At 43.0% G+C, this 26,064-nt stretch overlaps 1 protein-coding gene and 2 non-coding genes across 6 annotated transcripts in view; all 3 read right to left on the bottom strand.

Annotated features, from left to right (window-relative positions):
* Positions 1–2,989: 2,989 nt before the first annotated feature.
* On the bottom strand, positions 2,990–3,061 carry TRNAT-UGU (transfer RNA threonine (anticodon UGU)). The gene has a single exon. It is a non-coding gene; the product is annotated as a tRNA-Thr (tRNA).
* A 3,195-nt stretch (positions 3,062–6,256) lies between these two features.
* ARHGAP21 (Rho GTPase activating protein 21) overlaps positions 6,257–26,064 on the bottom strand; it is a 176,375-nt gene continuing 156,567 nt past the window's right edge. For all 4 annotated transcript variants that reach the window (XM_060248353.1, XM_060248351.1, XM_060248354.1 and 1 more), the window contains 5 exons: positions 25,667–25,792; positions 25,439–25,477; positions 25,011–25,116; positions 23,110–23,141; positions 6,257–8,858 (listed from right to left, as the gene is read on the bottom strand). In XM_060248353.1, the coding sequence (XP_060104336.1) occupies positions 7,140–8,858; positions 23,110–23,141; positions 25,011–25,116; positions 25,439–25,477; positions 25,667–25,792 (2,022 nt within the window). In that variant the 3' untranslated portion in view covers positions 6,257–7,139. The remainder of the gene's footprint in view (positions 8,859–23,109; positions 23,142–25,010; positions 25,117–25,438; positions 25,478–25,666; positions 25,793–26,064) is intronic.
* Positions 19,268–19,339, bottom strand: TRNAA-UGC (transfer RNA alanine (anticodon UGC)). The gene has a single exon. It is a non-coding gene; the product is annotated as a tRNA-Ala (tRNA).

Below are 26,064 nucleotides of genomic sequence, written 5' to 3'. Positions count from 1 at the left end.
ATACCCAGGTCTTCTTCAAAGGAGGAGAGGTCCACAATCTTCTGATGAAGCCTGTTCCACTGAGGAACCGCTGAAACTATCAGGAAGTTCTTCCTAATGTTTAGTTAAAAACTCTTGATTTAATTGCAACCTGTTGGTTCTGGTCCAACCTTCTGGGGCAACAGAAAACAACTCTGCACCATCTTCTATATGACCCTTTAAGTACATGAAGATGCTGATCATGTCACTACTCAGTCATCTCCTCTCCAGGCTAAACATACCCAGCTCCTTCAGCCTTTCCTTGTAGGACTTGGTCTCACGACCCCTCACCCTCTTCATTGCCTTCCTCTGCACATGTTCCAGCTTCTCTATATCCTCCTTAAATTGTGGTGCCCAAAACTGAACGCAATAGTCTAGGTGAGTCTTACCAGAGCAAAGCGATACCATCACTTCACGTGATCTGGTCACTATATCTGTTGATTCAGCCCTAAATTGCATTGGCCTTATTAGCTACTGCATACTTATTAGATACTACTGACTTATGTTGTGTATGGTCCACTAAGACTCCTAGATCCTTTTCACACATACTACTGCCAAGACAAGTCTCCCCATCCTATAATTATACATTTGATTTTTCCTACCTAAATGCAGAACTACATTTATCCCCATAAAAATTCATTTTTAGCCTAGTTTTCCAGCCTGTGAAGATCATCCTGTATCCTGACACTGCCTTTCAAATGGTTTATTTTGCCTTAGCCCTTTATGAGCAAGTTCCCAAGAAAAAAGAACAAACACAAACAAAATATTTAAAGATGGTCACGTGCCAGTTTTCTGTGATCGCCAGACTGGTGATGTCAAATCAAGATCCCCCCACCCCTCTTTGAGTGGCACTATTTCCCATTTCTTCAGAGATACTAAGTGCAAGCTATCTCATACAATTCCAGGTCAAAATGTGCCAAAGTATGACAGCAATGTGTAAAAACCAGTATGCCATCAAGAATTCTCCATCCAGATTTGATTTTCAGAAAAAAAGTACTGAGAAATGTAAGTAGTTGAGCTCTCTGTCTAATCCGTCATTATTAAAGGCTGGGAACTGCCATGAACATGCTGTTACAGTTCTGGTAAAAGCTTTCATGTAGACCAAGGGTGTCAAATGTCTGGCCCATGGCTTTAATCAGGCCCATGACGCTTTTCTCCCGTTTCCCTCCTGTCCTCACCATTTGAAGCTTCGAGGCTGCTACAGTTCCCAGCTCCTTCTGCCTTGTCTTTAATGGCTGCACCAGGAAGCTCTTTTGGGCTTGCAAAGCTGCAAAGAAAATGCAGAATGGATTTTCTATTAAGGTTTCCATGCCCAGATAGATAGAGACCTTAATGGAAAATCCATTCCATGTTTTCCTTGCAACTTTGTGTGTGCTGCAATATGTTTCAATGTCATGGAGATCAGTTTCACTTTCCAGCATTATTATGGTCAGCTGAAGCTGTTGCTGGAGTTGTGTCCTTGCAAATAAATGGTTGATGTTTTGAACCAGCTTGTTTCTGCTGAATGGACCTGGGAACCGGTGCCTAGTGAGTACTCTAACCTGGGGCCCACAGCCAAAGGAGGATATTTGGCTCAGTGGTAGAGCATCTGCTTGGGAAGCAGAAGGTCCCAGGTTCAATCCCTGGCATCTCCAAAAAAGGGTCCAGGCAAATAGGTGTGAAAAACCTCAGCTTGAGAACCTGGAGAGCTGCTGCCAGTCTGAGAAGACAATGCTGACTTTGATGGACCAAAGGTCTGATTCAGTATAAGGCAGCTTCATATATTCATATATATGTTCATATTACACTGGACAACCATTGCCAACCTGAGTAGAGGGGACAAAGAAGCCACTTCATGTTTTCCTAGGCTCAAATCATTTTGTATTCTGCTGTAATCCTTGTACTTTTTCTTGATGTTTTAAAAATTGCATTGCCGAATCCCATCTTTCCATTTTAAAGTATTTTATTGCAAGAATTTTAAACATGTTTGTATTTTAAGTAAAAATATATATATTTGTGTTTGTCTGTGTCCTTTATAAAGGCTATATCTCCACTATCTGGCATTACATTTTATGACACACATGGCCCAGCCCGCAAAGCCCTATTTATGTCAGATCAAGCCCTTGTAACAAATTATTTGAAACTCGATGTAGACCTTCAGAGGGACTAATTGGCCACTTTGTGAGACCCGATGCTGGACTAGATAGACTACTGGTCTGATCCAGCAGGGGTCTTATGATTTTAATCATAAAAATGCAGATTTTCTGAGCGCCTAAGAAGCTTAGAAGAGGTTCTTATGTGTAAGCTTTTGCAATGAATTCAGTTATATTGCTAATAATTTGGGGGATGTCAGAACTAAAGCACCCAGAAAGAGAAAGTAACTACATGTCCAAATGTTACCTTTCCTGATGAATATAGAGACATGGGGGGTAGAGATGAAGCGGCTGTTCATTTATATATTAAAATATTTCTATCCCACCTTTCTTCTTGGCTCAAGGCAATTTTTGATTGCTAGAATCTTTCTCAAACATTTGACATTCACCATTGTGTTTATGGTGCAATGACACAATACTGAGAAGTCCTGGGAGATTTTGTCTTGAAAAATGAAGCACGTCAAGGCTGGTATTAGACTGCAGAATGGTGTGGGGAGCTTCTCCCATGTTGCTTTCCCAAACTGAGATGGCCCCTGGAAACTGTTTCTGCCATTGGACAAACATACAGGTATGAATGTGGGTACCCTTGTGTTTCTTCAAAGAGGCAAAAGGCAGTTCATGCATGGGGAAAGTGCATTGGGGGAGGCACTTAAATCCTTCCTCTTCTCACAGTGCCCGTTCTAGATCTCATGTGCCTGATTTTTCAGAGGAAGAAAATGACATTGCCTTATACTGAATTAGACCATCGATTCATCAGGGTCAGTGTTGTCTAGTCAGACTGTCAACAGCTCTCCAGGGCCTCAGGTAGATGTCTTTAACTACTACCTAGTGATTTCAGCTGGATATGCTAGGGATTGAACCTAGGACCTTCTGCACACAAAGCAGATGCTCTATCACTGAGCCACAGGTCCTCCTGTAATGTCCATTCACATTTTAACCTAGGGCAGACTCTCATTTATTGCAGGATACTTAATGAACATCAACCTGCTATTCTGGCATTTATTAGTTTTGGGGTTTTTTAGCCCAGTGGACACAGATTGGCAGTCGCTAGGCCCTGGCTTGTGATTCTTTTAATCTGCCCACTTTCTCTCTATATAGGACTGCTTGACATTCCATCCTACTGTCTGATGAAGTGTGCTTAAGGGACACGAAAGCTTACATTCTGAATAAAACTTTGTTGGTTTTAAAGGTACAACTTGACTCTGCTTTGTCCATTCGTATGAGTTTAACACATAAAGCTTCTCATAATGAGACAGACACTTGGTCAAAGCCAGCCTTCTCTACTCTGACTAGTAATGACTCTCCATGGTCTTGAAAAGGAGGTCTTCCACATTATCTACCTACCTGGTCCTTTTAACTGGCGATGCCAAAGATTAAACTGGGGGTCTTCTACATGCTGCCCTACCACTGACCCAGGGCTTCTCCCCTTAGCTCATACCATGCCTTTCAGTTCAGAATTCGAGAGATAACTTCCACGGAATATCATGCAATTAAAACACACAGACAATTGCTCTGTGGTGCCCCCCTCCACTAACTCTTATTAGACTGTTTTGGGTGCTCCGTCCCTCACCTCCAACTTGTCAGTAGCCTACATGCTCCATCCTCTCAGGACTGCAGGTTCATCTAAGGTAGGAGCCAGATATAGAAGCTGTGCCTTGAATGAAACAGCAAGCAATGGCCGGTGGTCAGTTGCCAGTTATAATCTGTTTACATCCGCCCCTTACCCCAGGAACTGAGATAAAATTCTGATGTTGCATGATTGTCCCTAAAAAAGTTAAAACTGAGAACTGATTCACAAAACCCTTATGCAATTTTCTTCAGTCCAGGCTGAAAGTCCGAATTAAAGGATGTTAATGAAGTCATATAAGCAGCATGCATGAATCACAGCACGGCTACTACCATGGAGTAGTTGGGAGCTATGGGATGGTGACGCATTCAGTTTGTGCATGTGATTTATATGTCCGCTTTTGGACCACAGGTCTGTTAAATCAAAGACTGGAGCCAAAGACAGCACTGAGGCACTTCAGCTATGTGTGTCCCCACACAGACTGCCTTTCTCATCTACTTCCAAACTGTGGAATGAAGCAGGCTCATGCCTGAGAAACCTGATGTTGCCATAAACTGACTCATACCACCACCCTCTCAATTTGTGACAGTGGTGTATTAGCAGCCAAAAACACATAAGCTGCAGACACATCAAGCCATTTGAACTAAATGACTCCCCAAGTGGCTGCAGAGAATTTTTACCCCATTCCATACCAATGTACTTTTAAACATTTTCTGATCTTAGAGTGAAGATCACCCCAGGAAAGTTTCAGGTTTGCAGAAAAATCTGAAATCTTAAAAACCAAACCCCAGGCGGATGGAGTTAAAAGCCCCCAAACAAAAGAAGCTTTAGGAAATGACTCCTCTCAGTGGCCGTTGTGGGAGTTGCTATGCAATCGTAACTATTGCCAGTTGAAGCCTTGGTTTCTGCCAGTAAAAGACAGGGAGAAGGGGCAGGTCCCTTTCCAGAGCTGTTTTAGCCTATGAGGGAGGACTCAACAGGCCAGGAAAGAGGGAAAGCTAAAGAAAGGGAGGGCAGATAAAGGTAGATTTGGCTGGTGGGTGGGAAGGAAATATGAAAGTTTCGGGGAGATGCTATGAAGGCTTTTAGAGAAGGGCAAGAGGAAATAGCAGGGGTGTGTGAAAAGCACCCCGCTACTTGTTTGATTGTAGTTAAGAATTACCATACCACTGACTTTGCACGTGGACTGGGCCTTCATCCTTACTGTGCTACAACTCACACAATTTTGTTTTAATAGAAGCAAAGCTAAGGACAGAGCTAACAGTGGAAGAAATTCTATAGGGATTTGAGTAATGAGCAAACTGCCAATCCAATGAGAGTACTGATGTCATATACACAAGGCCACTTCTCTTTGTTTTGTTCTGAACTGAGTAATGGAAATTCCAGTCCCCTGATCCAAACTCCCAGTCAGTAATATGGACTGCAGTACCTGTGTCATCCATAAGCAATTTGCAACAAGAGAGAAGAAGCCAGTTTTCAATGCATTCTGGTCTCAACCCCTGTACTGCAAAACCAAAGGCCAATTCAGACAAAAGGCCATCCCGGAAGTATGTCTGCTGTTTACGTCTTGATGTTAACAGCAGCCAACGTAGTAAAGGGCTGAGATGTCTGCGTGTACAAACATACCAGGGACATATGTCAAGGAGGAACAGCCAACCAGGTCTCCATGACATGGTCACTGTATATTAACAAATATGCATCACCACTCTTGACTGTGTTTACGGAGGCATAAATTCTTGCCTCATTTTAAGTGTGACTCAATCCTGGCAGTTGGCAGTTTCTCCAGGCATCACCTTCCTGCATGGCACAGCACACCTCTTCTGAAACTTCAGCAGCAGCTTGTGATGCAGAAGTCCTTATGCCGAAAGTAACAAAAGTCCCACAGGACTTGCACTGAACCTTCATTCAATGGCAGATTAAGCCCTGTGGAGGCTTCTAAGCAGTTGAAATCTTGGGGGCCCCTCGCAAATTATCTCAGAGTCAGGCACCTGCCCTGCTGCCTGTGGCCCCTGCTGCAGCCTTCAGGCACCTTCTCAAAAGCCCTTTTGACAAAGCTGCAGGGGAGGGGCAGAGAGGCAAACTTGATGATGCCAGCAGCAACCTCACCAGGCAAGCTGGGCAAAGAGCGGCTCAGTTGCTGGCTGCATGTGCAGGCTGGGAGGGCTGCAAGCAGGGGGGAAACTGGGAGGAAAAGCCATCCCGGGGCCCCTAAAGGTGTGGGAGCGCATAGGCCAGTGCTTACTTGGCCTAATTGTTAATCCAGCCCTGCCTTCAGTGCACATGAACCAGCCCTCCATGTTGGTTGCATAAAGCCTTCTACTTGCAAAAGAGAATTATTTCTTGTTATCCCATCTAAAAGCAAACCAATTTGCAAATCAGCCATGCTCAGAATGGTTCGCCTATCTTAACTGCAACTGTCTATATCCACAAACTTTTTCAACTATTTTCTTTCATTTTCTTATACTGGGGGAAGCCACTGATCTAAACTAAATATTTTTTTCCGTTGTTCCCTCTAGAATGAGTCTGTGCACACAAAGAATCAAACCAAAACAATTTTATTTCCAGTGTTTTAAGTGGGTATGCACAAAGGCATAATACAGGTTTGGAGTCATTAAAAGTCTTCATGCAGAATTATATTCTCAATAAAAGAAACCAGTTTCCTCAAGGATTCACTATCTACACGCCTATGTAACAACATTTATATCAAATCTGGTATCTGAGGAAAAGATACAGATGGCGTATGTACATTTAAGTTACTTATTTTTACAGAAAGATTAAAAATTCAAGTCACATAAAACTCAAAAAACTGTATTAAAGTTGGAATATAAAACTCAGAAATCCAACTGGAATGCCTAAAGAATGGAAGCTCTGTACCCATCTGTGCTAAAAATTTTTAAAATGTCATGAAACAACTTACCAGTCATATGCATTTGCTTATATTATCTAATTTAACAGCTATTATGGCACCCTAACAAACCAAATGAACTCCCCCCCCAATGAGGCACTTGTTAGTGACTAAACCCAAAACAACATTTTTCCTGCATACTAATGCCAATTGTCAGTCATAAAAACCGTGTACACATTACATATTTTGCATTAGATGCTTTGTTCAACATTTGTATGCAGCAATTAAATATACTTTTCTTTAAAATATATTTATTCATATATATATATTTATTTTTTTTATATATATATATATATATCTCTTCTAAACTTTCTCTCCCATCCCTGCCCACCCCAAATTGTTCTGTAGTATTACTGTTCTGTAAAGACTCTTCCACGGTGCATACTGGTGAAATCAACCCTCATCTGATAACTGCAAAATAATACTGTACAGAAAAGAAACATATACAGAACAATTGGGGACACATTAACAGTGAGGCCACTGTTGAATTGCTGAAGTGGACATTTACTGCTCCATTTCAAATAAACTGATGAAACCGAGATCTAATCGCTTGGGTCACAGATAATTTATGAGGATGGGCATCAACTACTGGACTGAAGCTACCTTTGTTCACATTCTGGTAGCCTTCTCCATTGATGTGATCTAGTGGAGGCTGGGGTGGTCCCGACACTGAGGCTCTAGGAACCAGAGTGAAACTACCAGAACTACTGCTGTCCTCTGCGTGCTTCTCTGCAGGCAAAGAGAGCTCGATCTTCGATGCACCTGCTAAGCTAGTGTTCTCCTGTTGGGGTTTCCCACTTTCACCCGTATTAAGGTCAGTTGTGCTCGTGCGTAAACGTTCTCGTGCAAGCCAGTCTGAAATTGAGAGGTCCTGTGCTGGACATTTGGGCTTCAGCCGGTTCACTGCTGAACAGTCTTCCTCCCTGTTTGGATTTTTCTCTTGCACTTTCCAGGCATTCAAAACACTGATCTCAGCAAAATCCCTCTGTCCTCCTAATGTATGCCTTCTCCTGATGTTCTTTCTCTTGGCAGTCTCTGCAGAGTTTGATTTTTGATTGCCCACTCCAAACATATCATCTGCTGAGGCCTTAAGCCTTAGTTTGAGCCTGTCAGTAATCTTCAGTCTCCAAGTAGGTTCCTGCTTTTCAGGTTCACTTCTGGGTGAGGTTGCCAAGCTGCTGGTTGACTTTCCTTTCTTCATGTCAAACATTTTGGTCACTGATGACAGCTCCTTCTCACACTTGGCATATCCACAGCTTTCGCTGTCAGCCTTGTGTCTGGCTGACTTTTTCCTAGAAAGTGTATCACATTCAATCAGTTTGTGTGAACTGAACAGTCTGCGGCTGTCCAACTTTGGTGTCAAGCTTCCCTCGGTGCAACTTACTTCGCTTTCTTCAGAGTTCCTCCGGCTGCCTTTCACCACGCCTGGCATCTTCCCCCTGAACAGTCTCTCCACAGCTGAACTGGATGCAAACACAGAGAAGTCACTCTCACTGTCTGTTTCCACGGGATGACCTTCACTAATCAATTCGCTTCTCTCGTCATCAGCCTCTTCTCCTTTGCTTTCCATCACTGACTGCATTTCAGAGATCAGCACAGTGGGATCCAAGCCGGTTAGGTACGTAGTTGATGAGATTGTCGAGTAATCTGAAGTGATGGAGCTGACATCAGCTCTTAAGACCTCACTGCATTTGTTTTCAGGGTGGGCCAGTTTCTTACTGGTGAACCTCTGCAGAGAAGCCGGGCCAGAATTGCTGAACCTGGTACCCAAGTCCAAGACTGTTTCGTCCATCTGAGTAGAGGCCTCCAAGACCGGAGGTTTTCTGCAATCCGTAGGTGTACTCATCCGAAAGCTGAGATTTGGAGATCTCATAGATTTTTGGTGGAAAGTTGATGAGGGATCCTCTGATTGTGCCCTCTCTTTCCTTGGCAACACTTTTTCATCTCTGCTTGGTGCAGAAGATTTTCTAACACTGTTCTCTTTCAGAACTGCTGCTGTCTGTTTTCTCCCACCCATCTTCTTCTCTACCTCATCTTTAGGCATGTCCTCTTTAGCTGAGCCACTGGGACAGTGTTTCGCTGGCTCCTTCTTGAAAAACACATTATCAAACTCATCTTCAGAGCTGCTGGGATGCCGTTTCTCTTTTGTTTTTTTCCGCTTGCGGCTAGCTGATACAAAGAGGGAAGACTTAAGCAGTTCCCTGCTATACTGATCCCTTCCGGTTCCCCAAGAACCCTGGATGGGAGACATAATGAAAAAAAAAGTACTAACAATGAGAGGAGAAAATAAAACCATGCTTTAACACTATATTTTAAGCCAGAATCTTCTGACAAAATTTGTTTATGTGATGCACGCTGGTTAAGAGTGCTGAACTAGGATCTAGGAAAATCAGGTTCAAATCACCACTCTGCCACCACTCTGCCATGGACCAGTCATCACACTGAGTCTAACGTTCCTACCTCACAGGTTTGTTGTGAGAATAAAATATAGGAGAGGAGAACAATGTAAACTACTTTGGGTCCCTACTGAGGAGCAACATGGGGGTGTAAATAAAGCAAATTAAATAAATGAGAGATACTGATGAAGCTGCTATGAGCACTGAACCACTCTGCTCCTTGATAAATACAGAACCATCAAATTAACTAACCAACCTGGGTTAATTTCCCCCATCTTCCTGGAATAAACTGCCCAAGCCAGATGGATAAAAGGCTGGGTCCCAGAAGAAAGGGAGTTGTGTAGCATAATAGAAATATGGATTTTATAAGTGTATGATACTCTCCAATTAGATCCATAGACGTCTATAATTCGGAAAACTCTACTGAGACTTTCTCATTATGCTTATGAGAAAAGGATTGCTTGGATGGAGTAATCTGGAAACTTGCCAAATAAAAGGGGACCATTAAAATGCATTTTTTAAAGTTAGGAAGATCAGGCATGCACTATCCAAACCACCACATTGTCTTCATTCCTAATTCTTGACTGTAATAACCAAATGTTTGTGTGAATCCACATATTTGGTTATTCAAGAATTAAGAAGAATCTACCCTCATTAATGTCTTTCTGTAGCTCTATCTATCACAATTCTTTCTACAGTAGAATGACTCTGAATGGCTCCTGCAATATTCTCTTCCTTTGCAACACAGATCTTGGATCCTTTTATGGATTTCATCTTTGGGAAGAATAATATAACTGAAGTATGAGGAAGGCAACTATTTGTCTACTGTATTGACAACCATGATCATATTTGGTTTGCAATTTTGGTTTCCAGGCAAACAGTGAGTTGTGCAAAATCACAGGGGTAGATCCTAGCCCTATAATACCCTCCACACGGCAAAGTTCTGTATTATGAGAAAGGGAGAAAAGTACTTCTTTCTCTACTTTCTCCATCCCATGCATTATCTTGTAAACCTCTATCATGTCACCCCGCAGGCGACGTTTCTCCAAGCTAAAGAGCCCCAAGCGTTTCAACCTTTCTTCATAGGGAAAGTGTTCCAACCCTTTAATCATTCTTGTTGCCCTTTTCTGCACTTTCTCCAATGCTATAATATCCTTTTTGAGGTGTGGCGACCAGAACTGCACACAGTACTCCACATAAGACCGCACCATCGATTTATACAGGGGCATTATCATACTGGCTGATATGTTATCAATTCCCTTCTTAATAATTCCCAGCATGGCGTTGGCCTTTTTTATTGCAATCACACACTGTCTTGACATTTTCAGTGAGTTATCTACCACGACCCCAAGATCTCTCTCTTGGTCAGTCTCTGCCAGTTCACATCCCATCAACTTGTATTTGTAGCTGGGATTCTGGGCCCCAATGTGCATTACTTTGCACTTGGCCACATTGAACCTCATCTGCCACATTGACGCCCCCTCACCCAGCCTCAACAGATCCCTTTGGAGTGCCTCATAATCCTCTCTGGTTCTCACCACCCTGAACAATTTAGTGTCATCTGCAAACTTGGCCACTTCACTGCTCACTCCCAACTCCAAATCATTTATGAACAAGTTAAAGAGCATGGGACCCAGTACCGAGCCCTGCGGCACCACACTGCTTACCGTCCTCCACTGTGAAGACTGCCCATTTATACTCCCTCTCTGCTTCCTATTAATTAGCCAGTTTTTGATCCACAAGAGGACCAGTCCTTTTACTCCATGACTCTCGAGCTTTCTAAGGAGCCTTTGATGAGGAACTTTATCAAAAGCTTTCTGGAAGTCAAAGTAAACAACATGTATTGGGTCTCCTTTGTCCACATGTTTATTCACCCCCTCAAAGAAATGTAACAGGTTAGTGAGGCAAGATCTTCCCTTACAGAACCCATGCTGAGTCTTCCTCAATAACCCGTGTTCATCAATGTGCCTACTCATTCTGTCCTTGATAATGGTTTCTACCAACTTTCCCAGTATTGAAGTCAGACTAACTGGCCTGTAATTTCCCGGATCGCCTCTGGAACCCTTTTTAAAGATGGGGGTGACATTTGCTACCTTCCAGTCCTCAGGAACGGAGGCAGATTTCAATCTGCCTTGGGTCCCACTTTCTCACAAGAAAGGCAAGTTAGAAGCACATCCACAAGACAACTCTACAAGCATGGCCAGGTTCTCATTGGATTATGCACAGCTTTGTAGGAGAAAGCTGCACATTTTGACAGCCACTATGGATACGCAAGTGCAGTGGCTACAATGAGAAAGATTGAGCATGCTTCCCAAGTTGTGATTTTGTGCTCCTCCCATCCACAGGTTTCTGCCTTGTTTCAGTGTAAAGTGGCACATCACACAATGTCATATTTCTTTGACTTATTTTGCCTATGTTTTCTATAAGGTGGTTAACTCTGATATCAACTGTGGGTAACAAAAGTAATAGGTTTCATTTGCTGCTATAGAACAAGATTGAGTAAGTGCCAGAGCTTTTAGCTACAAAACCTGAAAAGTGGCTGTATTTGTTGCTATGGGATAGTAGGATTTCATACCCCACTTTTCTATACCTTCAGGAGTCTCAAAGAGACTTACAGTCTCCTTCCCTTCATCTCCCCACAACAGACACCTTGTGATGAAGGTGGGACTGAGAGACTGGCCCAGGGTCACCCAGCAGGCTTCATGGCAAGGAGTGGAGAATCAAACCCAATTCTCAGATTAGAATCTGTCACTTTTAAGAAGAAGAATTGCAGATTTATACCCTGCCCTTCTCTCTGAATCAGAGTCTCAGAGCGGCTTACAATCTCCTTTATCTTCTTCCCCCACAACAGACACCTTGTGAGGTGGGGGGGGGGAGGGCTGAGAGGGCTCTCACAGCAGCTGCCTTTTCAAGGACATCTCTGTGATAGCTATGGCTGACCCAATGCCATTCCAGCAGGTGCAAGTGGAGGAGTAGGGAATCAAACCCTGGTCTCCCAGAGAAGAGTCTGCACACTTAACCACTACACCAAACTGGCTCTCAACCAGTACACCACACTGGCTCTATAATGGAAACCAGCATTTTATTGGAAGTTACATCAGTAATTGCCAGTATTATGGGCAGAAGGCTGTCCCTTCCCTGAATGGTAAAAACAGCCACTCAGTTGAGCCAATGGGAGTGCTGCTCCAACATCTAATCATCTTTCAGAAGGGGGATGGAATGTTGGAGGGAAACTTAGCAGGAGTTGAGTTGTGCCTCAGGGAGAGAGTAATGAGAGAGAGTTCAGGTCTAGCTCAGGAAAAAAGCAGAGTGAAGGGCAGCTCTGCTTGGTAGTATGGCAGAGTGGTTTGGCTCTAGTTAAGACAGAGAACAGAGTACCCAATTGTTAGGCCTGTCTCTGGCAATGAGCAGACCCGGTGCCATTTAGTCTGGCTTTTGGGAGAGGGTAGGCTGGTGTGGGTGGAATCCTGTGTGTGTTTCGATCCAAGAACCTAGTAGCTAATTGGTAAAAGCTTGTTTATGCTGGAAAATATTAAAGACAATTGAAACTACTCTCTAAATTAATATGCCTCAGCCAACTTTTTCTGCTGTCTGGCTGGAGCCTTGTGTTGCTGAGGTGTTCCTTGAAACCTGCTACCGATATTTATTGTTAATATATCATTCCTGCCTCAGTGACCTCCGTATTCTACTTGCGCACCGCAGACCTTACCTCACAGAAATGAACCCAAAGCCTAAGACATCTGCTACCTGTAGAACACCTGGTAACTGAGGAGAAATTTTATAGTTTAAAACAAATCTGGGTCCCCAAAAACATAGGCGACTGTGTAGGTCCCCTCAGTTGATAGTAACAGTCTGTCCCAAATTAGTGTCATAGTGGTGGGATATAGACACAAAGTTTCACAAACCTACCCAAGATGGTGAAATATGAAGGTATAAGTATTTAAGAAATGTGATTTAAAGGCCTTTTAAAGCAAGTAAAAGCACTTAAGAGGACTGAAGCTGAGTCGCTTGCTACAGGGGATAGCATAGAAGCAAAAGAATTTGTAAATACTGTCTCAGTAGAGGTCTGGAGAATTAGGCGGGAAATTGAAATAGCTAAATTAGAAAAAGAAAGAAGTAAAGGCAGTGAGATTAAAAGAGATATGCCCAAAGGGAGATTGAATTAAAAGAAAGAGAAAACAAATACAGCATGAAATCAAATTAAATAAATTAAAAATGGAAGAATTACAATTAAAGGCTGAGTTGAGAAACACTAGGTTAAGCGTTGAGGCCTACTATGTTGATCAAACAAAATTTCCGAAACTTCAAACATGAGACAATATTGAAGGGGTTTTTTGTTAGCTTTGAAAAGACTTGTAAAGATTTTTAAATGGCTGACAATGAAAGGGTGATTTATTTCCACTCACAAATATGTTAGAGGTTAAACGATCTCTACTCTGCAATGAGAAATGAAGAGTCCCTAAACTATGATCTGTTTAAAGAAAGGGTAAAGCAGAGTTTTGGATTAACTGCTGAGCATAAGACAAAAATTTTTTTAGAGAACTTCAAAAAAATGAGATGAAAACTATTGTCAATTGGCCTGTCATTTTGACAGACAGTTAAATTGTTGGTAGACTAGCAGTGGGGCCAAAACAAGAGATCAGGTAGTGAATGCTGGAACAGTTTTATAGGGTCATACCCAGAGATTATAAATGGATTGTAAAGGACAAAAAGCTAAAGAACATAGCAACAGCATCAACAAGATGAAATTATAGATTCCCTGGTGGAGAATTTGAAGGGAACATATTTTACCTCAGGGAATCAAAAGAAATTAACCTGTCGCTCTTGGGAGGGGGGGAATTATCTCAAAAAACCAACCCTGCCAAGTGGACTCCTCAGACTAGGAGAGAACCTGAGGAACTGAAGTGTCTTAATTGCAAAATACAAAAATTAGTAAAGAAATAATAATTCAGAATCTGTGAGGAAACTAAATGCATTAACACAAATCAAAGCAGTTCTAAACACCCAGGGGGCAGAAATAGCGATCCCTACTGAAGCAGAAACCTCTCCTGAATCTAGGATGTGGAAGATGCCTGAAGGGATTACAAATGAATATATGGAACCAGTTGAAGTGATCTTGTTGGCTGGAGAGATTCAGGAGCTCAAGTGACCATAATAAAGCCAGAACTAGTGAGGCCTTAGCAGGCTCATAGCAAGGAAATTTTCAGTGGGTGGGCCCTGGGGAAAGTAGGGAGGGGGAGCCACAACATTTTAAAAACGACAATAAACTCATGCTGCTGCCAACCATCTGGTCATCTGGGCCCTTCGCTCAAGAGCTCAGGGCGTCTTTAAAGCAGAGCGCCCCCCCCCCCCCCCCGCCAAGAGCACAGGTCTTACACCTTGCCAGCTCCCTTCTGGAGCAGCTGTAGGAAAGGAAGCTGTCATAGCATGAAGCACCCCTTCTGCCCATCCACCACGTCCAGCCTGGCAAGAACCTCTTCAGTGCTGCAGCCAAGGGGGGCTATGGCTAACTTGCCTCGCCACCACCAAGTACCTGCAGCAGGCTTTCCTCAATGTTGTCTCAGCTTTGTCCCAGGCGCATGCTGCATCTTCCCCTCCTCAGCCACCTGCACCCCACACGGCCTGTCAGATGGAGGGTGGCAGGGCCAGCACCAGCAGGACAGCAGGAGGTGGCAGCAGCCCCACCAGGCCAGGGAAGAGAGCAGGCCTTTCGCCCCCTGCCTGCCAAGTACCTTGGCTGAAGGAAGGCAAGGAGGGGAGAGCTGATGCTTTGTTCAGGAGGATGCAAGCTCAAAGCCGCACTCTGTACCATAATAAAAGAATGGTTGGTGTATATATGAAAATAAGAAAAGTGTTATTGTACCATTAACTATTTTTTATTCCGTTTCTGTAAACTAATGTTTATATTGCTTGTTATTATTACTGGGATGTAATTAAAAGTAAGTGTGCCCCATTGACGAGGCAGAACCAAAAAACACCACACCCTTGTCAATGGTTTCCAAAGGAGGACTGGTGTGATGGACAGAAGGCTGCCCCTTCTCTGAAGAGCAAAACAGCCACACACTTGAGCCTATGGGAGAATCAAAGAATTGGAAGAGACCTCCAGGGTCATCCAGTCCAACTCCCTGCACAATGAAGGAAATACACACACACACACCCAGTGACACATGCTCCACACCTTAAAAGATGGCAAAGAAAACCCCAACAATTCCAGGATCCCTGGTCAAATTTGCCTGGAGAAAAATTACTGCCTGACCCCAAAGTGGCAAACAGGATTTCCCTGGGTGTACAAGAAAGGGCCACGAGAACTAAGAACTGAGGCAGCCTCTCCTGCCCTCCTTCTCATGATCTAAATTCACAGACTCAGCATTGCTGTCAGATGGCTGCTATCTCTCTCTCTCTCTCTCGGCTTGGCTTCGCGAACGAAGATTTAAGAAGGGTGCAATAGTCCACGTTTGCTGCAGGCTCGCTGGTGGCTGACAAGACCAATGTGGGACAGGCAGGTCCGGCCACAGCGGCTGCAGGGAAAAGTCTGATTTAGGGTTGGTCCTGTAGCAGTGCGATTCTTCCTCAATCTCCTTTTGTCTAACCTTTGTTTAAAGACCTGAGATCTAGTTTGGTATAGTGTAGTGCCCAGGAGTTCCCTGAACCACCTCCGCATTCCCTGGAGGGAGGCCAGTCTGAGGCTTATTGCCAGGGCACGTTATCAAGAGAAAGCTAGGTTTTACATATAGGGCCCAGCCTACCCTAATCCTCCCCCCTAAAGGGCTCCACAATTTCCAGCTCCCCAAAGCAGGCACTGATTTTGCCTTCTCTCATGGTAGGCCCAATTAGGCGCTGTTTCCTAGCAAGCCATTGACACAGAGACAACTTAACAAAATACAAAGAACATTTTATTTAATAGGGCAGGTAATCCCCAACATAGTGCAGAATAAAAATAACAAATTTTAGCTAGTTTTTTACCTCAACCTGAGTTGCAGGCAAAAGAGTCTTTCAGGAACTTCTTCTCAGGATTGATCAGGCACCCTCTAGGGTTTTAGAAAATTGTCAAGCAGACTCTCAGGTTACTAGAGCTCCTTGCCTCTGCAAGAGCTTCTGTTAGGAGAAAAGATTCTCCTTTTCTGGCCACCAGCCAGACCTTAACATCAGGGATTAATCACCTGCAGCTGGTGGCTCCAACCTGTGGCTATACAGCAAGGGAGGCATCCTGATAAGACTGTAGTCCATTTAAAACGTGCTCCCTGGCACTACAAGTGGTTAAATGCATGGATTCTAATCTGGGAGAGCACGGTTTGGTTCTCCACGTGCACCTGCTGAGTGACCTTGTGTCAGTCAGAGTTCTTGAAAGAGCTGCTCTCTCAAGAGTAGTTCTCAAGAGCTCTCTCGGCCCCACCTACCTCACAGATGTCTATTGTGGGGAAAGGAAAGGAGACTGTAAGCAACTCTGAGACTCTGCATGAAGGGCGGGGTATAAATCCAATCTCTTTTTCAAAGGAGAAGAGGTCCACAATCTTCTGATGAAGCCTGTTCCACTGAGGAACCACTGTAACTATCAGGAAGTTCTTCCTAATGTTTAGTTAAAAACTCTTGATTTAATTTCAACCTGTTGGTTCTGGTCCAACCTTCTGGGGCAACAGAAAACAACTCTGCACCATCTTCTATATGACCCTTTAAGTACATGAAGATGCTGATCATGTCACTACTCAGTCATCTCCTCTCCAGGCTAAACATACCCAGCTCCTTCAGCCTTTCCTTGTAGGAGTTGGTCTCACGACCCCTCACCCTCTTCATTGCCTTCCTCTGGACATGTTCCAGCTTCTCTATATCCTCCTTAAATTGTGGTGCCCAAAACTGAACGCAATAGTCTAGGTGAGTCTTACCAGAGCAAAGCGATAGCATCACTTCACGTGATCTGGTCACTATATCTGTTGATTCAGCCCTAAATTGCATTGGCCTTATTAGCTACTGCATACTTATTAGATACTACTGACTTATGTTGTGTATGGTCCACTAAGACTCCTAGATCCTTTTCACACATACTACTGCCAAGACAAGTCTCCCCCATCCTATAATTATACATTTGATTTTTCCTACCTAAATGCAGAACTACATTTATCCCCATAAAAATTCATTTTTAGTCTAGTTTTCCAGCCTGTGAAGATCATCCTGTATCCTGACACTGCCTTTCAAATGGTTTATTTTGCCTTAGCCCTTTATGAGCAAGTTGCCAAGAAAAAAGAACACACACAAACAAAATATTTAAAGATGGTCACGTGCCAGTTTTCTGTGATCGCCAGACTGGTGATGTCAAATCAAGATCCCGCCACCCCTCTTTGAGTGGCACTATTCTCCATTTCTTCAGAGATACTATGTGCAAGCTATCTCATACAATGCCAGGTCAAAATGTGCCAAAGTATGACAGCAATGTGTAAAAACCAGTATGCCATCAAGAATTCTCCATCCAGATTTGATTTTCAGAAAAAAAGCACTGAGAAATGTAAGTAGTTGAGCTCTCTGTCTAATCCGTCATTATTAAAGGCTGGGAACTGCCATGAACATGCTGTTACAGTTCTGGTAAAAGCTTTCATGTAGACCAAGGGTGTCAAATGTCTGGCCCATGGCTTTAATCAGGCCCATGACGCTTTTCTCCCGTTTCCCTCTTGTCCTCACCATTTGAAGCTTCAAGGCTGCTACAGTTCCCAGCTCCTTCTGCCTTGTCTTTAATGGCTGCACCAGGAAGCTCTTTCGGGCTTGCAAAGCTGCAAAGAAAATGCAGAATGGATTTTCTATTAAGGTTTCCATGCCCAGATAGATAGAGACCTTAATGGAAAATCCATTCCATGTTTTCCTTGCAACTTTGTGTGTGCTGCAATATGTTTCAATGGCATGGAGATCAGTTTCACTTTCCAGCATTATTATGGTCAGCTGAAGCTGTTGCTGGAGTTGTGTCCTTGCAAATAAATGGTTGATGTTTTGAACCAGCTTGTTTCTGCTGAATGGACCTGGGAACCGCTGCCTAGTGAGTACTCTAACCTGGGGCCCACAGCCAAAGGAGGATATTACACTGGACAACCATTGCCAACCTGAGTAGAGGGGACAAAGAAGCCACTTCATGTTTTCCTAGGCTCAAATCATTTTGTATTCTGCTGTAATCCTTGTACTTTTTCTTGATGTTTTAAAAATTGCATTGCCGAATCCCATCTTTCCATTTTAAAGTATTTTATTGCAAGAATTTTAAACATGTTTGTATTTTAAGTAAAAATATATATATTTGTGTTTGTCTGTGTCCTTTATAAAGGCTATATCTCCACTATCTGGCATTACATTTTATGACACACATGGCCCAGCCCGCAAAGCCCTATTTATGTCAGATCAAGCCCTTGTAACAAATTATTTGAAACTCGATGTAGACCTTCAGAGGGACTAATTGGCCACTTTGTGAGACCCGATGCTGGACTAGATAGACTACTGGTCTGATCCAGCAGGGGTCTTATGATTTTAATCATAAAAATGCAGATTTTCTGAGCGCCTAAGAAGCTTAGAAGAGGTTCTTATGTGTAAGCTTTTGCAATGAATTCAGTTATATTGCTAATAATTTGGGGGATGTCAGAACTAAAGCACCCAGAAAGAGAAAGTAACTACATGTCCAAATGTTACCTTTCCTGATGAATATAGAGACATGGGGGGTAGAGATGAAGCAGCTGTTCATTTATATATTAAAATATTTCTATCCCACCTTTCTTCTTGGCTCAAGGCAATTTTTGATTGCTAGAATCTTTCTCAAACATTTGACATTCACCATTGTGTTTATGGTGCAATGACATAATACTGAGAAGTCCTGGGAGATTTTGTCTTGAAAAATGAAGCACGTCAAGGCTGGTATTAGACTGCAGAATGGTGTGGGAAGCTTCTCCCATGTTGCTTTCCCAAACTGAGATGGCCCCTGGAAACTGTTTCTGCCATTGGACAAACATACAGGTATGAATGTGGGTACCCTTGTGTTTCTTCAAAGAGGCAAAAGGCAGTTCATGCATGGGGAAAGTGCATTGGGGGAGGCACTTAAATCCTTCCTCTTCTCACAGTGCCCGTTCTAGATCTCATGTGCCTGATTTTTCAGATGAAGAAAATGACATTGCCTTATACTGAATTAGACCATTGATTCATCAGGGTCAGTGTTGTCTAGTCAGACTGTCAACAGCTCTCCAGGGCCTCAGGTAGATGTCTTTAACTACTACCTAGTGATTTCAGCTGGATATGCTAGGGATTGAACCTAGGACCTTCTGCACGCAAAGCAGATGCTCTATCACTGAGCCACAGGTCCTCCTGTAATGTCCATTCACATTTTCACCTAGAGCAGACTCTCATTTATTGCAGGATACTTAATGAACATCAACCTGCTATTCTGGCATTTATTAGTTTTGGGGTTCTTTAGCCCAGTGGACACAGATTGGCAGTCGCTAGGCCCTGGCTTGTGATTCTTTTAATCTGCCCACTTTCTCTCTATATAGGACTGCTTGCCGTTCCATCCTACTGTCTGATGAAGTGTGCTTAAAGGACACGAAAGCTTACATTCTGAATAAAACTTTGTTAGTCTTAAAGGTACAACTTGACTCTGCTTTGTCCATTCGTATGAGTTTAACACATAAAGCTTCTCATAATGAGACAGACACTTGGTCAAAGCCAGCCTTCTCTACTCTGACTAGTAATGACTCTCCATGGTCTTGAATAGGTCTTCCACATTATCTACCTACCTGGTCCTTTTAACTGGCGATGCCAAAGATTAAACTGGGGGTCTTCTACATGCTGCCCTACCACTGACCCAGGGCTTCTCCCCTTAGCTCATACCATGCCTTTCAGTTCAGAATTCGAGAGATAACTTCCACGGAATATCATGCAATTAAAACACACAGACAATTGCTCTGTGGTGCCCCCCTCCACTAACTCTTATTTGTCCTTTACAATCCATTTATAATCTCTGGGTATGACCCTATAAAACTGTTCCAGCATTCACTACCTGATCTCTTGTTTTGGCCCCACTGCTAGTCTACCAACAATTTAACTGTCTGTCAAAATGACAGGCCAATTGACAATAGTTTTCATCTCATTTTTTTGAAGTTCTCTAAAAAATTTTTTGTTATGCTCAGCAGTTAATCCAAATCTCTGCCTTACCCTTTCTTTAAACAGATCATAGTTTAGGGACTCTTCATTTCTCATTGCAGAGTAGATTGTAAAGGACAAAATGGATTGTAAAGGACAAAAAGCTAAAGAACATAGCAACAGCATCAACAAGATGAAATTATAGATTCCCTGGTGGAGAATTTGAAGGGAACATATTTTACCTCAGGGAATCAAAAGAAATTAGCCTGGTGCTCTTGGGAGGGGGGGAATTATCTCAAAAAACGAACCCTGCCAAGTGGACTCCTCAGACTAGGAGAGAACCTGAGGAACTGAAGTGTCTTAATTGTAAAATACAAAAATTAGTAAAGAAATAATAATTCAGAACCTGTGAGGAAACTAAATGTATTAACACAAATCAAAGCAGTTCTAAACACCCAGGGGGCAGAAATAGCGATCCCTACTGAAGCAGAAACCTCTCCTGAATCTAGGATGTGGAAGATGCCTGAAGGGATTACAAATGAATATATGGAACCAGTTGAAGTGATCTTGTTGGCTGGAGAGATTCAGGAGCTCAAGTGACCATAATAAAGTCAGAACTAGTGAGGCCTTAGCAGGCTCATAGCAAGGAAATTTTCAGTGGGTGGGCCCTGGGGAAAGTAGGGAGGGGGAGCCACAACATTTTAAAAACGACAATAAACTCATGCTGCTGCCAACCATCTGGTCATCTGGGCCCTTCGCTCAAGAGCTCAGGGCGTCTTTAAAGCAGAGCGCCCCCCCCCCCCCCGCCAAGAGCACAGGTCTTACACCTTGCCAGCTCCCTTCTGGAGCAGCTGTAGGAAAGGAAGCTGTCATAGCATGAAGCACCCCTTCTGCCCACCCACCACGTCCAGCCTGGCAAGAACCTCTTCAGTGCTGCAGCCAAGGGGGGCTATGGCTAACTTGCCTCGCCACCACCAAGTACCTGCAGCCGGCTTTCCTCAATGTTGTCTCAGCTTTGTCCCAGGCGCATGCTGCATCTTCCCCTCCTCAGCCACCTGCACCCCACACGGCCTGTCAGATGGAGGGTGGCAGGGCCAGCACCAGCAGGACAGCAGGAGGTGGCAGCAGCCCCACCAGGCCAGGGAAGAGAGCAGGCCTTTCGCCCCCTGCCTGCCAAGTACCTCGGCTGAAGGAAGGCAAGGAGGGGAGAGCTGATGCTTTGTTCAGGAGGATGCAAGCTCAAAGCCGCACTCTGTACCATAATAAAAGAATGGTTGGTGTATATATGTAAATAAGAAAAGTGTTATTGTACCATTAACTATTTTTTTATTACGTTTCTGTAAACTAATGTTTATATTGCTTGTTATTATTACTGGGATGTAATTAAAAGTAAGTGTGCCCCACTGACGAGGCAGAACCAAAAAAACACCACACCCTTGTCAATGGTTTCCAAAGGAGGACTGGTGTGATGGACAGAAGGCTGCTCCTTCTCTGAAGAGCAAAACAGCCACACACTTAAGCCTATGGGAGAATCAAAGAATTGGAAGAGACCTCCAGGGTCATCCAGTCCAACTCCCTGCACAATGCAGGAAATACACCCACACACCCACAGTGACACATGCTCCACACCTTAAAAGATGGCAAAGAAAACCCCAACAACTCCAGGATCCCTGGTCAAATTTGCCTGGAGAAAAATTACTGCCTGACCCCAAAGTGGCAAACAGGATTTCCCTGGGTGTACAAGAAAGGGCCACGAGAACTAAGAACTGAGGCAGCCTCTCCTGCCCTCCTCCTCATGATCTAAATTCACAGACTCAGCATTGCTGTCAGATGGCTGCTATCTATCTAACCTTTGTTTAAAGACCTGAGATCTAGTTTGGTATAGTGTAGTGCCCAGGAGTTCCCTGAACCACCTCCGCATTCCCTGGAGGGAGGCAGTCTGAGGCTTATTGCCAGGGCACGTTATCAAGAGAAGGCTAGGTTTTACATATAGGGCCCAGCCTACCCTAATCCTCCCCCCTAAAGGGCTCCACAATTTCCAGCTCCCCAAAGCTGGCACTGATTTTGCCTTCTCTCATGGTAGGCCCAATTAGGCGCTGTTTCCTAGCAAGCCATTGACACAGAGACAACTTAACAAAATATAAAGAACATTTTATTTAATAGGGCAGGTAATCCCCAACATAGTGCAGAACATAACAAATTTTAACTAGTTTTTTCCCTCATCCTGAGTTGCTGGCAAAAGAGTCTTTCAGGAACTTCTTCTCAGGACTGATCAGGCACCCTCCAGGGTTTTAGAAAATTGTCCAGCAGTCCCTCAGGTTACTAGAGCTCCAGGGAGATTTGCCTGGCCCCTTCTGTTGCCATCTTTTGTCAAAAGGTGAAGGCTTTTTTGTTTTGCCTGCCATTCCCTCAGTGATCTATCCTTCCTCCTCAATGCTGTTTCATTTGTAATTTTGTTAAGCTTTGGTTTTAAATTGCTGTAATGATGATTTTTGTATTGGTTGTAATGACTTTTGAGATGAAATTTTAATTTTATGCTTTTAATTAAGCTACTTCGGTGGCCCTGTGGGAGGCAGAAAGGTGGAGTAAAAATCGTGTAAATAAATAAAATATCATTCCATCCAGCATTTCTTGGCACTTTTGACAGTGCTCATTCTTTTCCCTACATCTGCATTCATAAAATGTCTGCACAGTGAGAATCCATGTGCTCCATCTGAAGAAGGGGGTTCAGATCCATCAAAGCTTATGCTGGAATACAATTCTGTTAGCCTTCAGGGTCACAAAGATCACAGCAGTAAGGGCTTCCCCATGTCAGAAATACAGTTACAATCATGAAATGAATGTGCTGAGGATATGTCAGGGCTCCTGTTTTCTAATTAAGAAGCTGAGCCACCTTCCATCCCCCCTCCACCAATTTGTAAAATTACAAATAGAAAACCAAAATAAATGCACAATCAACCAAAGCCAGTGAAGAACCCAAATGCAATGGATTACCTTAGATTTTGTAGAGTCACTAGTAGTTGAATCTGTTGATAAAATCAAAATGCAAAACATTACTGAACACTGCTCAAAGTCTGCTTTTTGTTCTAGACAACGTTGGACATATGAAAAAAGACAAGCACTGAACAAAATGTGAGAGCAAACTGGTTAAAAAAAGTTTAAAATAATCAGAACAAAGTGGATAGTAAGAGCTCACAAAGATGCAAGCTGCACCACAGAAAGCCACCGCCATGAAAGGATGCCGTGAGTTGTAGGCAGAATCAGCTCAATGACAGAAATGGCAAAGGAGCCCTGTTCTTCAAAACAAAACAGAACAGAAAGACTAATTTTTATTCCATGTTCTAAGTACACAGTCCTGCAAAACCGCAGCTGAGAGACCTGTTCAGGATTGTACTCAGTACACTCCTGCAAATGCAATGAACCAATTTCAATAGAACAGCCTTTGGCTATATTCTGAAACAATACCCCCCAGGTTCTTATCGTAAGTCGCATTTGTATTCTGTCAAGTATGTTTGGGTAGAGGTCAAGGAGTGGTATTTTGACATCGGGGTCTTAGTTTTTGGCACCCCAGTTTCACATTTAGGTGCTCCTTTGAGCTCCATATTTAGGAAATTTTAATTTGTCCCTAGCTAGATTTCCACAGCTATCAGTTTTGTGCTTAGTCTTTAAAAAAAAACACACAAAGAAGCGCTATTATGAAATGAAAATGGACACCATCATTTTACTCTTGCCAAAAAACAAAAAAGTCGTACAGTTGTAAGGGGGGGGTAAAGGAGGGGCTAATGCAGCACCCAGATGGTTTGCTTTGCCATTCTCCAACTCTCAGGGGGTTCCCCCCACCTCAGAATTAATGAGCTGAGCCCCCATGCCCTGCCCCTTTTGACACATGGCTAATGACTAGAAAGACTGGTGGACCATACCATGCTATTTCTCCTCAGGGTCTGCTTCAGAAATAATAAGAAACAGCAGAAACACTTTTTAAAAAGTAGCACTGATCTGTTCAAAATACTCTTCAAAAGAAAAAAAAATTACAGCACAGATCAACTAATTCTTTGTGCATTTACAAGAAACGGGGGTTTCTGCAGACAAGGCAGCTACAGTGTGGGCAACAGTCCTCCTTCTTCCTACAGTTCCAGCTGTCCATCAGTGACATCACAGAGTCCACTAGTGACATCACCGTGTGATACACTCCTCCCACTTCTCCTGTTTCAACATCAGGATAGAGGGAATGTTTCAATACACTGCTGAAAAAAAGAGTCTTCTACAAACTAAAACACAAACTAGAAACAGAGGGATAACATTTGTGATAAACAACATGCTTTGTTAGTGAACAGTACAGCAGCAGTGTGGGGGAAAGTCGCCGAGGAAGTTTGCAACAGCAGTACTTAGCCAAATAATAAATATTGTCATTAAATAGAAACAAGTCAAGTCTGAGTAAGCATATCCTGTTACAATATATTTGGGGGGGAAATGTTGGTTATCTGTCAAGCAAAGTTAACTTTAAAACTTTAATCTGTCTTTCTAACTTTGAAAACTAGCACCATTTGAACAGTATGGAAGGTTCAAACTTTCTGCCATCCCAACAGCCATTCACACCACTGCAGGTTATCTCATCCACTGCATTGGAAGAATCATATGGAGCGATTACCATGGTTAATGATACAGTTGTGAGCATGCTTAAATTTTTCTCATTTATGAACTGTCCTCTTACACCAAGAAAGCATTCCAACCTATGTCACATGCAACATGCCTTACTGTGTTCTCTTAAATAAAAAACACCTATGATCATTTTGAGAAGGAAAAAAAAAGTTATTAGCAAAGAAAGGAAATAGAAGATTAAAACAAATCATTAGAAGAGAATTTTCTAGCCTACAGACTGTCCAGGCAAAAGTTACCTGATACGTCTCCTGGAGATACTCCCGTCCTTCCAATGTTGGTGAGTAAATGATCTATGTTTGGCACTGGCTGAGATTCTACAGTGTTTTCCTCCTGAATTGCTGTCTACAGTTAATAAACAAAGATCTCTTCATCATCGTTTCATAGTTAATGGGCTCATTATGACTTAACAGTATTTAGAAAGCTCTTAACTATTCACTCGAAAACACTGTTTCCTCAGGAATTCTTAAACACACAAACAAAAAGTGAAAAGGGGGGGAGGGCTCATTCTAGAAGAGAAGGCCTACAAATTAACTGCACTGTACTCATTTTCTTAATTGTTTGGAATAAAGAGCAAGTACATTGCTTGTGAAGCGCAAACAACATACAGGGAAAATATGTGCTGAGGGGCCTAAACTAAGAGGGAGTTAAAAGGACCAGTACTTACAAGAGGTTCTTCATCATCTTCTGCGAAAAACCAGTCATGCTACAATTGAAAATAAAAGAAGTGAAAAAAAGCCCCACCACAATCTCAAAAATGTGGACATTGCGGAAATAAAGGGAAAGAAGTAGCGAGCTGTGCAAAGGAGAAGAAAAAGAACTAAAGCTGATTTAGCTAGAGGAAGCAGGTCTGCCAGCATTGTGCACTTTGGGAAGGTGAAATGGATTCACTTACTTTTTGGATAAGTGTTTCTACGATTTTGTATTGATCAGGCATATGGGTAACCATGTTCGTCATGTTATCTTCAGATGTTCTCACAAGAGTTGGACCAAATACTATTGCCAGGTTTCTTGGTTCCATCTGAAACACAAGTAGAGCAGGTGTGATTTATCCCTTTGTAGGAAGGATAAAGACATATAGTTGCTTTCTTTTAAAAAATGAAGTGAAGTAAAAAACAAAACAAAAAATCTCTCCTCACCAAGAACCAGATTTTTGTAAAGCCTTTTCAGATATTCGCTCCCTAGACTAACATATCAAAGTGCCAGCAAACCTTGTATATCAGTTAGAGCAGGGCCGTAAAACATGTGGCCTGGGGGCTGAATCAGACTGTTGGAGGGCTCCTATCAGGCCCC

This window comes from Heteronotia binoei, chromosome 10 (assembly GCF_032191835.1).
Source record: "Heteronotia binoei isolate CCM8104 ecotype False Entrance Well chromosome 10, APGP_CSIRO_Hbin_v1, whole genome shotgun sequence".
Classification (NCBI taxonomy): domain Eukaryota; kingdom Metazoa; phylum Chordata; class Lepidosauria; order Squamata; family Gekkonidae; genus Heteronotia; species Heteronotia binoei.
Note: the sequence above shows the minus strand (reverse complement) of the source record. Positions and strands in the feature narration are given on the sequence as shown.